Source organism: Catharus ustulatus, chromosome Z (assembly GCF_009819885.2).
Source record: "Catharus ustulatus isolate bCatUst1 chromosome Z, bCatUst1.pri.v2, whole genome shotgun sequence".
Taxonomy (NCBI): Eukaryota; Metazoa; Chordata; class Aves; order Passeriformes; family Turdidae; genus Catharus; species Catharus ustulatus.
In genome coordinates this window covers 9,584,073-9,598,235 of record NC_046262.2, presented here as the reverse complement: position 1 = coordinate 9,598,235, position 14,163 = coordinate 9,584,073, and the positions used below count along the sequence as shown (strand labels likewise).

Genomic DNA, 14,163 nt, shown 5'->3' with positions numbered 1-14,163 from the left:
AACGGGGAGCTCAGAACCAGCTGCAGAATGGATCAGACACTGATACTCAGCCACATCCCCAGCACAGAGAGAGCTGCGGTGCTGGCATGCCAGGAGCGGGAGCTGGGGACAGCAAAGCCCTACCCCCACACAGTCCCTTCCCCACAGCAGCAATTTTCTGCCTGACCCATCACAGGAGCAGCTTGGCCATGGCTTTCAGACAACCCAGCACTCAACGGTCTCGGCAAAGCCTCAGCACCTAAGGAGAGAAGCTGAGCTTGAACTGGCCGGTGCTGACATTTGGGGATTTTTTTTTGGCGCTAATTAGAAAGTAGAGCAACGACCTTTAGGGTCCTACGGTGTGATTGTGCCTTTCAAAAGCAAAAGTTAACTCAGGCATTTGTATAAGGCTGACGCTTTGTGAGACAACTTATCAGGACTTTAAATAGCTGCTACACACGTGCACATGTGAAGATTAAGCAAAGTAGCTCTGATGTAACACTGCGGCCAGGTGAGAGCAGAGGAAGTTACATTCAACCAGGCGAAAATGCTCTCGGTTTATGATGATGTTGTGTGTGCCATATATAGTTGATGAACTGCTATGTGAGTGAGCTTGCATGAAGAGCAAAAGGGTGTTAAAGGCAGGCTTTTTGGAGGGGGCATGTGCCACTCGCCTGTCTTGTCTGCTGGTTAAACCCACTTTACAGCAATAAAGAGACCTAGATCATCTGCTCTTTGTTTTCTTGTACACCACAGCAAACATGGACTCAAGGGAACGAACCCAAAGAACCTAAATAATGAAAGGAAATTTGTCTGAAGCCATCTCATTGGAGAGAGTTTAAGGGAGTTGAGATCTTGAGTTGAGCCAGGCTGGTTTGCAGTCCTGGAGGAGCTCCCCAGAGTGCCCAGGCAAGACCATGCAACTTTCTGGGCCCACATCTGATGTGCATCCAAGAGACAGAACCAGCAGTCTGAGTTGCTGGGACATTCAGTTTTTAATGAACACTTTAAATAAGCTGGGTATATATTACTAGCAATTATTAATAATAATAATAATAATAAAAAACACAAAGAGTTCTGCATTCACCAGTGCATTGTGCAGGAGGGAGGAAAGCCGGCTCCCACCCTTGCCGGGGGCCAGGCAGCCTAGCTGTGCTGCCCACTGGCCCCATCCCCATGATGCCAGGATGGCATCCTGGCCCCTCTGCCAGCATCCTGCTCCCAAACCTGCGTGCCAGAGGGACGCGAGCGCTGTGCTGACTCAGCATGCGACCCTCAGCATCAGTCAGGCAGGGACAACCCCAGTGCTGGCAATCCTCCCCGTGCACTGCCCATGGGCATTGCCCCTCTACGGTCCCCTGCCCCTCTTCTCCCCGTGTCAGGGACTGGCTGTGTTCCCCACGCTTGTGGACTCACATGGGTTCACCCACCAGTCCCACAGGATCCCCAAAAACACACATACACACGCTGACCTCTCTACCCCCAGCCCCAGTCCCTCTCACCCGCCTGGATGCAGGGAGCTCCCAGTTCTCCCAAGGCAACAGGCTCACTATATACCCCTCTGCGAGAGCCTGCAGAGGGGTGAGCCCATGGGGAAAGGGGATCCTGGATCCAGGGCTTGAGTCCCATGGCCCCCGCGGGGGACCAGCCCTGCCGCTCGGGGCAGTGCTCTGGGCAGCGGTGTTATTGCACTTTGGTCCCCAGCAGAGACCCAGCCCACCTCCAGGGTTCCCTGCAGATCCCCAAGGCTGATCCTGGTGGGGTAGGTGCCTGAGTGCCTGGACAGCGCTGCGGCAGCCACAGCACTTGGCACCATGGCCAGTGGTGGCCACCATGTGCTGAGTGATGACAAACCGTGGGGATGTGCCAGGCTCCTGCACTTCCCAGTGCTGTGGCTGCAGAGGGGTGCAAGGGGCAGCTGGATTCAGCCCCACTCCCCAGGGTCCCCATCACTAGGACTGTGCCTCCGGCAGCTTCAGGCTGGGCTCAGCCAGCACTGGCCCCGGGACTTTCTGGTGTTGGCCCCGATCATGGCAGATGAGGCTTTTGGCCTCACAGTTGAGGTTCTGGTAGCGAGGCGGACTCGGTGCTGGCCGGTGGCAGATGGAGGCAAAGCTGAAGCTGAAGGGACTCAGGCAGCAGCCAGGGCAGGGCAGCACTTCATCCTGCTCCAGTGTGGCACCAGAGCTGTGCCCGGGCAGCATGGCCGAGCGCTCCGTCCGCTCCAGCGCTGCTGCACAGGAGATGCTGAGCTCAGAGAAGCCGTGCTCCAGCCCACTGCCCCAGGCCAGAGGTTTGCTGACCATGACGTGGTTGTTGTTGAGGAGGAGCCCGTTGGGGGCTCGCACATCGGGCTGCCAGGGCCGTGTGCCCGAGGATGCAGTGCGGATGAAGTTGCTGTTGAGGGAGAGCGGGCTGGGCTGCGGCGGCTCAGAGCCGTCTGGGCCACAGTCTATCTGCTCCTCTGCCTTGGAGCTGGGGGTGGAGGGTCCTCCCCATGCCGGGGGAGGAAGGAGGGCAGGGGGCTGGGGGTCATCAGCAGGATGAGAGGACCCCACACCCAGCTCCAGGGCCCCCCGGTGGGGCAGCTCAGGAGAGGAGGGCAGAGAGTGGCACTTGCGGGGGCTGGTGGTGGGTGCTGAGAAGTCACACTGCACCTCCATGGCAGGCTCAGGCGTCACAGGGTTGCTGAGCTGCAGCGGGGCGGGGGGGGGCAGGTCGAAGGTGAGTGAGATGACCGACTTGCTCGGCGTATCAAAGAGCTTGATCTTCCCCCCCTTCAGGTCCTCACGCTGGGAGAAGGGGTTGACACGGGGGGACATCTCCTTGGACCTGCCCCCGCTGTAAGGCTCCAGTGGCCACAGCAGGGTAGGTGACTTGGAAGGGAACATGTCAGACTGGCTGCGGGACAGGCGCTGGTCTGGCTGCAGGTGCTGCGTCCCCAGCTCACGCAGGGGCGACTGCTCGGTGTGGCTGGCTGACCTCCTGGCCGCTCCTGGGCATGGGCACAGGAGAGTGTCACCAGCAGCCAGCAGCTGACCATGTGGGGTGCTACAGGAAGCTGGGTACCCAATAACTTATGGGCATATCCCCAGGAGGAACAGGGATCAGGTCTATCCTGCAGACCTCACACATCATCCCTTGTCTCCTTCCCCTGGACAGGAAACCCCACACTCCCCCTCTTTACACCTTGCTATGGTCTATCCCCGAGGTGCCCACGTACCACCGAGTGTGGCTGAGGTTCCAGATGCAGGCAGACTCTCCCCGATGCCGAACAGGGTGGGCCTGGCACCCTCGGTGCCCAGCTGGTGCTGCAAGATGCTCTCCAGGCACTGCGTGATTTCCAGGAATGAGGGGCGGGAGGTGGGCTCCATCTGTGGGCAGGAGGGATTCCCTGTCAGGTCTGTGTCTCCTCAAGCACCCCAGGGAGCCCTGCACAGCAAAGGCAGCTCCCTGCTCTCCCTGTGAGCAGGCAAGGCAGCCTGTCCTGGCTGCCCTGTCCTGGCAAGGAAGGGCAGTCAGTGGAGGTGGGAGTCTCACACTGCAGCAGTGAAAAGCCAGTTGGAGGAAGGCCGCTGGGCAGTCAATTCCCACCATGGTGCGGAAAGTGGTGACGTCCAGACCAAAATCCTGCACCAGGGAAATGAAGAAGAATAAGGTTGGGTCTCCTGGAGCACCAGAAGGCCCAGCAGGGCCTGGCCCCCTCCCCACTGCACAATTACACAGGGCTGTAAACCTGGAAGTATTGCAGCTGGGGCACAGCAGGGAGGACCCTGATGTCACTCCAAATTGGGCTAAGGTTGGGTGATGCTAGGACACAGATATCACCTCTGCTCTCTGCCTGAATCCAACTGCCTGCTCTCCTTTTCAGGCTCACTACAGGTTCTGATGTTACCTGCACACATCATCCCTCCCCAGGCAGCAAGTGGGATGCAGCATCCCAGCCCTGAGATGTGGGACCAGTCCTGCACATGGGTCTCTGCCCGACACAGAATGACCCCCCTTTCTTTGATGAAGTGGTCTCAGCCCCAGTGCTGCAAACCCACACCTCCCCCGTTCCCATGCCAGAGTCACCTCAGTGCGGGGCAGGTAGTCGGGGTCAGCTGGGACACGAGCGATGGTCTCGCACAGGATGATGCCGTATGCAAACACATCAGCCTGCAGAGAGTGGGGAGTCACGGAGGTGACATCAGCCCCGAGCTGATGTACCCACCATTCTGCAAGGCCACAGCCCTTCTTCTCCCTGCAGAGCCACACTGGGGCTCTGGCACTTCATTACCAGAGGGATGCCCAATTCCTTCCCTCTATGTGCACCCCAAGACTGCAAACTCTGCACACCACTAGCAGCACAAGCCTGTATAAAGCTCCACAGAGGGAGCCTCACCTTCTCGTTGTAGATCTCCCCACGCAGCACCTCGGGTGCCATCCAGTACGGGGAGCCCACCACGGCAAGCGGTTCCTTCTCGCTGCCCTCGCTGGGAGACATGGTGGAATATCAGAGGCTGCCCAGTCCCCCAAATGTTCAACTTCCCATCCTCCTGCTGCAGCATCCCAGATGACCATCTTCACCCCCTTCCTGGTCTAACTCCACGCACCCTACAAACTCATCTCTCCCCAGTCACACCACCCCCTTCTTCATCCCCTCCTAGCCATTCCCAAACTGCTCCTGGGACCACCTCCCCACCCCCATTCCTACCCTTTTAGCTTCATCCCCAACATCCATCCCTCTCCAGCTTCTGCTCTGAGTAGGCTCCAGGGATGGGGATGGACAGGTGGATGCTGCCCATGTACCTGTAGGTGGGGATCTTTTCCGCCAAGCCGAAGTCACCCACTACAGCTGTGTAGCCACTGGCCTCGCAGCGCACCAGGCAGTTCTGTAGGCACAGGAGGACGTGTCACACCAACTGCACCGGCCCTGCCTCCCTGCCTCCCGGTTTCAGGATGCCCCAGCATTGCACAGCTTCCTTCTCCCCAGCCTGCCATGCCTGGGGCAGCAAGGCAGCAGCATGGGTATGAGACCATGAGGGCAATGCGGTGCCTTGGAACATCCCACACCTTGGAGGTGAGGTCGCGGTGGAAAATGCCCTTGGAGTGCAGGTAGCGTAGGCCATGGGCGATGTCGAGGGCCAGCTTGACACGCATGGACCAGGAGAGGGGCACAGGGCTGTCCAGCAGCTGCTCCAGGTTCCCACCGTTGATGTACTGATGGAAAGAGCCAGACCATCGCATCACAGCATCCCTCCCCCCAATAACACTGGATGCCCATCTCTCATCCTAATGCATATTCCAACCATCCCACACCACAGCCTCCCAGTAGGCCTTGCCTGCATGTGTCACAGGCCAAGAACATGTCCCCACAGGTATCACGGGCTTGCAGGAACCCGGAGATTCACAGCTGTTACTACACTCTTACCTCTGTCAGTGCATGCAGCTGTCCCTGGTGCACACACACCCCCATGAACCTGTGAGACAGACAGAGGGGACCTGAGGGTGGCTGTGGCAGGGACCAGCCCCAAGAGCTCATCCAGCACCAGCAGTACCTCCAAACCCCCAGGCTAGGCAAAAGGGGGACAACGGGGCAGGTAGTGGGGAAGCAGGTCCTACCTGAGGATGTTGGGGTGCGAGAGGCGGTTCATCAGCTGCACCTCCCGCAGCATGTTGCCCCGGTTGCTGGTCAGTTTGTTCATCTTCAGCACCATGATCTGTCCCGACTGGCGGTGCCGCACCTGGAGGGGGACACAGGCAAGGCTGAGCCCCACGTACCTCCGCAGACCCCACGAACGCCAGGCTTCACCCGGCTCCTGCCCCAGCCCCAGAAAGGTCCATCCCATGGCACCCCAGGAACCACTAGGGCTAGGGGGGCACTTTCCCCACATCTCCAAACACTCGCACTACTGATGACACACAGCCCCATCCTTCCTGGGGTACCCTGCTTCTGCTCCCTCCACCATGCTACACTGCCCTGAACTCCCAAGAGACAGCAACAGCTGTGAGCCCAGCTCGGCTGCAAGAACAGTCAGGTTCAGGACTGGGGAGCATCAGGGAGGACATGTTTTGGGTCAGCACCACCCAGCCAGACCCTACCAGCATGGGGTGGAGAAAAGAGGGGGCACACTGCCCCTCAGAACCAGCTCTAGGTGTGGCCAACTGGTGAAGTGCCTGACCCTAGTCTGGCAGGTCATGGAGCTTGGATGAGCTGTATATTTAGCCAGCCCCAGCCCGACACTGTCATGCGATCTGGGGGCCTGGTCCCCCGCCAAGAACAGCAGCTGGAGCATGGCCAAGCACGGACACCCCGTCCATCTGCAGCTCCCCGGCATGTGCAGGGCAAGGGAAGAGCATGGGATGCCCTGACCTAGCACTGTTATGGGGTGGGGCCAAACGAGTGCTGAGGGTCCCCTCCTGAGCAGGTGCTGGGGGTGGGATACCACCCCCCACCTTGGAGCAGCAGCTGCTGGGGGGATAACCCAGTGGATCCCAGCTGCCCCCCAGCACACACAGAGCTGCGCACTGTGCACGGAGGCGCAGGCATTCCTCAGCGCTGCCGTCAGCTCCCTGCTCTTCTCCTTTTTAGTCGATGCTGGTTGAGGCTGCTGAGCCGGTGCCAGCCCCTGGCCAGCCCCACAACACCCCCACAACACCCCTCACCTCAGGGATTGCCTTCTCAGGAAAAACACAGGGGGTTGGCCAGAGGCAGGATCCCCAGCACCCCCATCCCGCTCACAGCTTGGCCCTTGTCCCCACCACAACAGGGGGAGGCTGGCATGCTGGGCCCTCCAGGGCTCTCCTCTCACCCCCTGGCTGGCATTGCTCCTGGCATGCATGCCATGATGGGGATCTATCCAGCAGAAAATACCCAGGGGATGGGGCAGCACATCCCTTCAAAAGGGCATGGGGGAAATGAGTGCTCTATAAAGATCCTTCTACATGTCTTGTGCACAGACATCAAACCAGTCCCAGTCTGAGTGGAAGTGAGAGGGAATAGCTGTGCCATGCCACCATGAGCTCATTGAGCCCATGGAGAGGTTTTGAATAATTCAGCAGACACCTGCCTGTGGGCACCCCACTCCAGTTACACCTGCGTCACCTGCAGCCAGCCCCAGACAGCCAGCTGGCACTCCTGACCCACCTACAGGGGCCACATGACAGCAGAGCCCAGAATGGATCCTGGACCAGTGGGAAGGGGACACCCCAGACACCTGCCACCACAAGCCCCTATTCTGGCACTCCACCATGCTGCAGGGAGAAGGGAGGGTGGATTTCCCCATGCCTCCTTGCTGAGCACTGGATATACTGAGCTCCTGGGCTCAGGGAGAGCCTGTCATAGGGTAACACTGCAGTGTCTGCTGTGGGGAGCACCCAGAGGGCTCCATCTAATGGTGCTCCAAGTCCTCCCTGTGCTCACTACCCCGCTCACCACACCACTGCTCAACAGCATCTGGAACAGCTGCCAACACCATCCTGATGCCCTAGGACTCCTTGGCCACACCTGGACCAAGGGCAAGGGGTAACCCCACCCAACTCAATCATCCCTGTCTTTCCTCCACCCCATCCCTGTCGTGGGGCAGCTGAGGGCAACACCAGAAACAGAAACTGGGCTCTCAGCCAGGCTTCAGTGCAGGCTTTAAGGAGGGGGCCTGTGTGACCAAAGCAGGCTGGGCACAATCTCCCTTGGTCGCTCCAGCTCCCCACAGAGCCAGGGGTTGAGGAAAGCAGAGCCTGGACAAGGCCAGCATGACCCGCAGCCTTGCCAAGACTTTGGCACTAGGTGCTGCCCAGAAAAACCCATCACTCCTGATCCAGCTCTCCTGGTGGCAGTGCTTCCTTCCCTTCCCACGCCATGTGGGGCTGGCAGGACTGGCTCGGTCAGTTTGGCTGGCACCAGCAGCTGCCAGACAGCAGGACCCGGCTCAGTGGCGGAGGCAGGCTCATCCCCGCCGGGATGGCTGGAGGCGGCAAGGCTCCGGCGCCACGCGCCCACGTCAGGAATGCTGCACGGCACGCACAACGCTGGCACTTGGTGGCCATGTGCCGCAGGGCTGGCCAGCTCCCTGCCAGCAGCAGTGGCCCGGCATCAGGGAGTAGCATCTTGTGCCCACCAGCTCAGCTCTACACAGTCGGGTGGTGCCTGTGGCTTAATTCCTCATTAAAAAGCCACCTGCCATTGGAATAGGCTGAGTGAGGACTGAGTGCAGTCACACGGTGCTGGACACCTTCAGACTGGAGGAGAGGCAGCCTGGGGGAGGGAAGGTCTGGTGAAAGTTGCTTCCCAGGAATTATCCCAGAGATCCCAGAAGCTCCTGGCCAGTATAGCCCTGCCCCAAAGTCTTTTTCTGTGACTCCATCCCCATGGGACATGATGTCCTTGAGGCTGTCCAACGTCCTGAGTGCACTTGCAAGGCCCTGTTCTGCCATCTTCCCTGCAAGCTCCCTGGCTCAAGGCTAGCCCATACCTGGGACAGCAGGGAAGGTGTTATGCTCCCTTTCCACGGCTTCCACAGGCACTGGCCGGTTTACCCAGTCTGTCCAGGTGCCAGCACCAGCCCAGCGCCCTGGCTGCCCTCTGACACAGACACAGCAGCAAAGGGCACCAGCCATGACTTCGGGGGGATTGAAGCCCTGCACTAAGGGGGTTTCCTCCCCCACTGACACACAGGGAAGGCAGCAGGCAGCACAACCTCCTCGGGCAGGAAGGTGTCCCCTCTTGCCTCTCTCATGCACTCTGGCATGGTGCCCAGGAATCCCAGCGCATTCCCTGGAGCTGAGCTCAGCCAGGCAGCCGTGTGGGGCTGTGGGGGGAGGGCAAGCCACTTGTCCCCCACCCAGGAAACAGGCGAGCCCTCACCCCTCACCGATGCTCCCTGGCATCCCACATGGCTGGTCCGTTGGGCACTTCATGGGGGTCCTGTGGCTGAGCCAGGGTGCTGTGGCACGTTGGTCCCCATCCCATCTGCCGCCAGCACACAGGGCTGGGGGATGGGACAGGCTGGCGGCAGCCCCAGCCCGGGCACAAGGGATCTGAGCTCTTCTAACAGCGGAAATTAGAGTCTTATTTAAAGAGCATGCTAATCAGAGCAAGCAGACGGCCTGCTCCCTCCTCGCAGCCGGCACTCCCGTCTAGACATGGGGCAAAGCTCCCTGACATCTCCCAACCCGGAGGTCTCAGCAGCCAGCCCCCCTGCACCCTGCACGGGATGGCCTGACACACAGCCCCACTCTCTGGATATTCCCTTGCCCCCTGCCCCACACAGGCAAGGCACAGTCACAAAGGGACACCAGCCTGTACCCGTCACCCCAGAGAGTTCTGTGGGCAAGACAGGAGCAGGGCAAGGGAGCTAGCAATGCCACTGGTAACCCCACAGCCACCCACAACAGCTGCATCTGAGCTCACAGGAATCCCAATAACACAACTGGGTGGGACTGGAAAACGTGCTCATCAAATGGAAAAGGCAGAATCAGTCAAGACAGACTTTGTCTGAGGAAGAGACATAAACACCTGCTCCTGGAGAGTGTTTGACCATCAGCAACCCCCACCTCCTTTTCTCCCAGGAGTGGCACTGTGGGCACACCAGGAGCCGGGGCAGTGCCAGTGTTGCACTGTGGTGGCAGATCGCTGTCTGCCCTGACTGGCAAGCCTGGAGCATGCCCCGTGATAGAGCAGGAGAGGGGCTGGCAGGTCTCCAGCTGGTCAGCACAACACGTTTCCTGTGCCCAGGGCTCCCAAGCGGCAACTGTGGGGCCAGGGCTGCTCCAAGCCCTGCCATGGCTAGCTGACTTTGGCTAATTCACTTCCTCCCTGCTTGCCTTAGTTTCTCCGTCAGTGTCATGCTGCTCATCCTGCTCTGTAAAACAAGGCAAGGACCGTGATGGAGGGCAGCAGATAAGAGGGAGGCACTTGCTCCATTAGTTGCACCGGAAAATTGGAAGTAAACAGAAAATCCAAAAGGTTGATGGGGAAGCAAGCAGAGATGGGCAAGTGACAGTGATGCCAAAACTCTCTCCTGAGCTCTGCCCAGGCTGGGAGCTGCTAATCCACATGAACACACAAACACAAAATGCCATGGAAATAGGGTGCTGGGCAGAGCACATCATACAGCTGCACCCTGGAAGATGGCATTTCCAAGAGGATGTGCAACATCAGGACATAAGGCTGAGATTCAGATGAGTGAAGGCTTCTGGATACAGCCCCAAGGATGCTCTCCACAGCCCCTATGTCTGCTGCAGACAGTACATGGGAGAGTAAGAGAGGGATTTGGGAAAGAGAAGCAACAGTGGTTTAAGGCTGGAGAAAATGCCTGGCACAAACAGACCTGGCTCAATCTGCTCAGTCAATTGGAAATAAAGGTAGCTTCCTGAAATGTCTGGGTATCTGAGGAAATGGGGGGGGCCTAGTGCCTCTGAAATTGCACAGGAAAAGGCAATGAGAACCAGCTGCTCCAGAGGGAAAACAGCCCTGCTCTGCAGCACAGTGGGGAATCAGCTATGAACAAGCGCCATGAAAAAGAGCAGCTTCTTGTCACTGGTGTCTCCTGTTCGCTCTGGACAGCCTTTCTGAGAGAGGTGCTTGACTGGAGGGGCTAGTTTGGGACACTAGGGCTTGGACACACTGCACCCTTTGGCTTTAATGCTGAGAAGATAGTCAGATGCTTGTCAGCACCCTGCCTGGCCCTGGCTCAGCTGCACGCTACGACTGAGCTACCTGTGCAGAGGCAGAGATGTCCAGGTCCCCTCCCTGTCCCCCTCACCCACCAAGGCTGGAATGACATAGGACACAGCAGCCACACAGAGGAGGCAGATTCAAGTGCCCACAGCCTTGGAAAACTGCAGAACGAACAAGGGAGGTGGGAGGAAAACGGGTCCTGGGTTGCCCTGCCAAGCTCTGTCCTCCTTGCAAGCTCTGGCGGCCAAACCCCAGCTCAGATCCCAGGCTTACCCCACCACCCTGCTGAGCTCTTGGACTCAACCCACCACACGAGCACAAAGCCCCATCTGGCCCCCTCCCATCCCTGCTTCCTTGCCACCATGCACATGTCAACTACTGATCCTGATCCCCTTCCCACCCCTCAACCTTTGCCAATCCCCAAATCCTACATGCCAGTGGCCCCACAAGAAGCTAAACAACGTATGGGGGAAGGAGCATTTTGTGGCTCCTGCAGAGTCTGGGAAAACAGCGACGCAAGAAGAGATCGTACCGTGGCCTCGCTGAGACACGGGAGCATCCATTATTAAAGAGCCATATCCACGCCTGGTATTATTAAATGCCTCCCTTGCTCCAAGGTGCTGCTGTGCACTCCAAGCCAGAGATCAATAGCAGGAACCCAGCCAGCAGGGAGGTCATGGGTGCACTGGGAGCTCCAGGAGGGAGCATGAAGGAGAGGGACCTCTGTACACACTCCATAGCCCCTCACAGGACACTTTTGTGGCTGAGGAGGAGACAGCTCTTGGGGTCTCCCTGCTGAGTGGGGAATGGTGTCAGGGCTGGAGAAGGACCCTAGGGTACTGCCAGGATGTGAATGCCCAGCTGCACTGCCTGTGACCCCAGGGTCGGTGGTGGCAGGTAGTGGGAGTTGTGTCCACCTCTAAGCTGCTCTTTGAGGGATATGAAACCAGTAGATCACCACTTAAGGGCAGTGCTAGCCCAGTGGTTTATGGCACTTTAAGTGATGCTGAGGCTCAAAACAACACATGCACACATCTCCCCTCTGCCGGAGAGGTGGTGGTGACATCGAGGCACAGCCCTTCATCCCCAGCAGCAGTGCATTGGGCTGGCAGGATATTGCCACCACGCACTTCTGCCTCACTGCTGGAGACCCTGAGCTCCCCACCAGCACTCATACACCTGTATCCTGGGCACTGGTCAAACACATGCATTCCCACGCTGACAGCCCCAGAAAGGATGGAGGACAAAGGCGCTCTGGAGGCTCAGCCGGGATTCAGCCCCGAGCCGTTCTACGGCATCACACCCCTGTCCCAAAGCCAAACACCTTGGGTGGGGGTCCCGTGGGGAATCCTGTACATTACCAGCTCAGCAGGCCCGGCAACGCCGGACATCACCTTGGAGAGGCTAAGAACGCTACCTGGATTCCTTGCCAGAGGCACACCCTGGGCGGGCTCGGATGTCCAGCCTTTTGACAGGGGTCCCGGGGCTCGGCTGCCCGCCACCCGACCCCCCGCGCAAACACGGCGCAGCGCTCGGAGCGCTCAGCCTCCCCGGCTGTAAACACAGCCGGCGCTCCCCTCCCCCTGCCCGGGGGGATGGAGCCACAACGCCCCGGCCGGGACGGGGCGAGCGGCGCCGTGCCCAGGTCCGCTCCGCACGGCACCGTCTCGAACACCCCCCGGCCTCGCCGGGGTGCCGGGGCTGGAGCGGGGGATCACAGCCCCCAGCCGAGGGCGCGGCCGGGGGCTGCGTTGTTGCCGCGGTCCCCGGGGGACGCCCGATCCCGGCGGGATGCCCCGCGGACTGCCATCCCCGCTCCCGCCCCGCACACCTTGAAGACCTCGGAGAAGAAGCCGGCCCCGATCTTCTCGCAGTAGAAGTCGTCGATGCGCGCCAGGGTGGAGACGGCGCTGCGCAGCGCCCGGTACGAGGAGGGCCGCAGCCGCCCGCAGCCCGGCCACGGCCCCGCCGCCTCCCCCTCGCCCTCCCCGGGCCGCCGCGGCAGCTTCTCCCACTCCATGTCGGTCCCGCCGAGCACCCCCAGCGCCATTCACATCCCCGCCGGGTCAGCCTCGCGGCCGGGGCGCCGCCGCTCCCGGGCCCCCGGGGCGATGCTAGCGGCGGCGGCGGCGGCGGCGGCGGCGCGGGGCGGGCGGCGCTCCGGGGCGCTCCGCGCTCATGGCCCGGCGCCGGCGCACCCCCGACCCCTGCCGCGGCCCGGCGCTGCGCCTCCGCCGCCCCGAGCGCTGGCACCGGCGGGGCGGGGCCGGGGCGGGGACAGCCCTTAACTCCTTGGGACCCGCCGCCGTCGCCGCCGAGCCCAGCAGGAGAACCCCCCACCACCGCCCTGCCGCGCCCCGCCCCGGCGGGCAGCGCGGGGTGCCGCACGCCCCGATGTCCGCATGCACCGGCACCGGCCTCCGGTGGGTGCCGAGAGGGCGTCTCCCTGCTCGGCAGGGTGCGCTGTGAGGCCCTGAGATCCCGGGGCACAGCTCGGGTGCACCCCACAGACACAGGGCTTTGACTGTCCCCAACCCCTGGATGCGCCTTATAGGCGTGGGGGTCTTCTTCCCCTGGGTCCCACCTGGATGCACACTGTAGGTGCAGGACTTGCTTTCTCCCTTGGGCCCTCCCGGGATTCTCCGTTTAGCTACGGGACTCTCTTTGTCTTCATAGCACCCAGTCCCTGATGGATGGACAAAAGGCGTGGAGATCTGATCTGATCTCCCCATATATCCAGCCTCACCCTATACAGTGTCGTGGGAGCAATTCCCCCGTACAAATAGCTGCTGTCAGTTTGAGCCCCATTGGTGCAGGCTTGGATCTCTGCACAGGGGCTCTGATTGTGCCCGTGCACCCAGCCTAGATGGTGACCCAGAAGCAGTGGGATCTGTCCTGCGGAGGAGGAGGAAAGTGCAGTCTCTCGGTGGCAGCATGCCCGGTCCCTGTTGCACCCTTTCGCCTTCCTTGTTTTCCTGAGCTCTTCCACTTCTCCCTGATTTTCTTCAGTTTCCTGCTCCCTCACTTCAGGCCTTTTGCCTGGTGTGAGACAGATCTGTCCTGTCCTTCCTGTCCAAGGACTTTCTGCAGCTGGATCTGCCCTTGCTCAGTCCCACACATTTCACTGACGCTCTCCTTGGCATCCACCTGCCTGTGCTGGCCCAGCCCTGCCCCAGCCACCTCTCTGGGCGCTGCCAGAACCCTGACTCTGCAGCTCTCCTCAAACAGCTTTGCTCCAGCTGTTTCCCTGTGTGGTAGGACTGGCTGCACAAGCCCTGCACTACTCTAGCTGCTTCTCCTGCTGGGAAAAGCAGCCACATAAAGTATCTCCTGGTGTGCCATTTTTTGGTCGGTGCTCTGCTCCAGGTGCCACCAAGCATAGCATAGACACCTTGGACCATGAGCTGGGTTTTCCTCCTTGTCTCAAGGAGGGAGAATAATAACCCTTTGGGCTGGAGCAGGGAACTGAGCCTCTGATTTATTTATAATGGGAACAGTGCCCTGCCCTCCCCCTAGGAATTCAT

General features: G+C 60.1%; 1 protein-coding gene across 1 annotated transcript; it reads right to left on the bottom strand.

The window, feature by feature from the left end:
• Positions 1–955: 955 nt before the first annotated feature.
• TESK1 (testis associated actin remodelling kinase 1) lies at positions 956–12,718 on the bottom strand. Its single transcript, XM_033086069.2, has 10 exons — positions 12,471–12,718; positions 5,584–5,705; positions 5,393–5,441; positions 5,035–5,181; positions 4,771–4,853; positions 4,364–4,454; positions 4,054–4,137; positions 3,520–3,609; positions 3,203–3,353; positions 956–2,974 (listed from the first exon to the last, which is right to left on the bottom strand). Exons 1-10 carry the CDS (start codon positions 12,687–12,689, stop codon positions 1,932–1,934), a joined length of 2,079 nt encoding a protein of 692 aa, XP_032941960.1. The 5' UTR covers positions 12,690–12,718; the 3' UTR covers positions 956–1,931.
• Between the last annotated feature and the right edge of the window lie 1,445 nt (positions 12,719–14,163).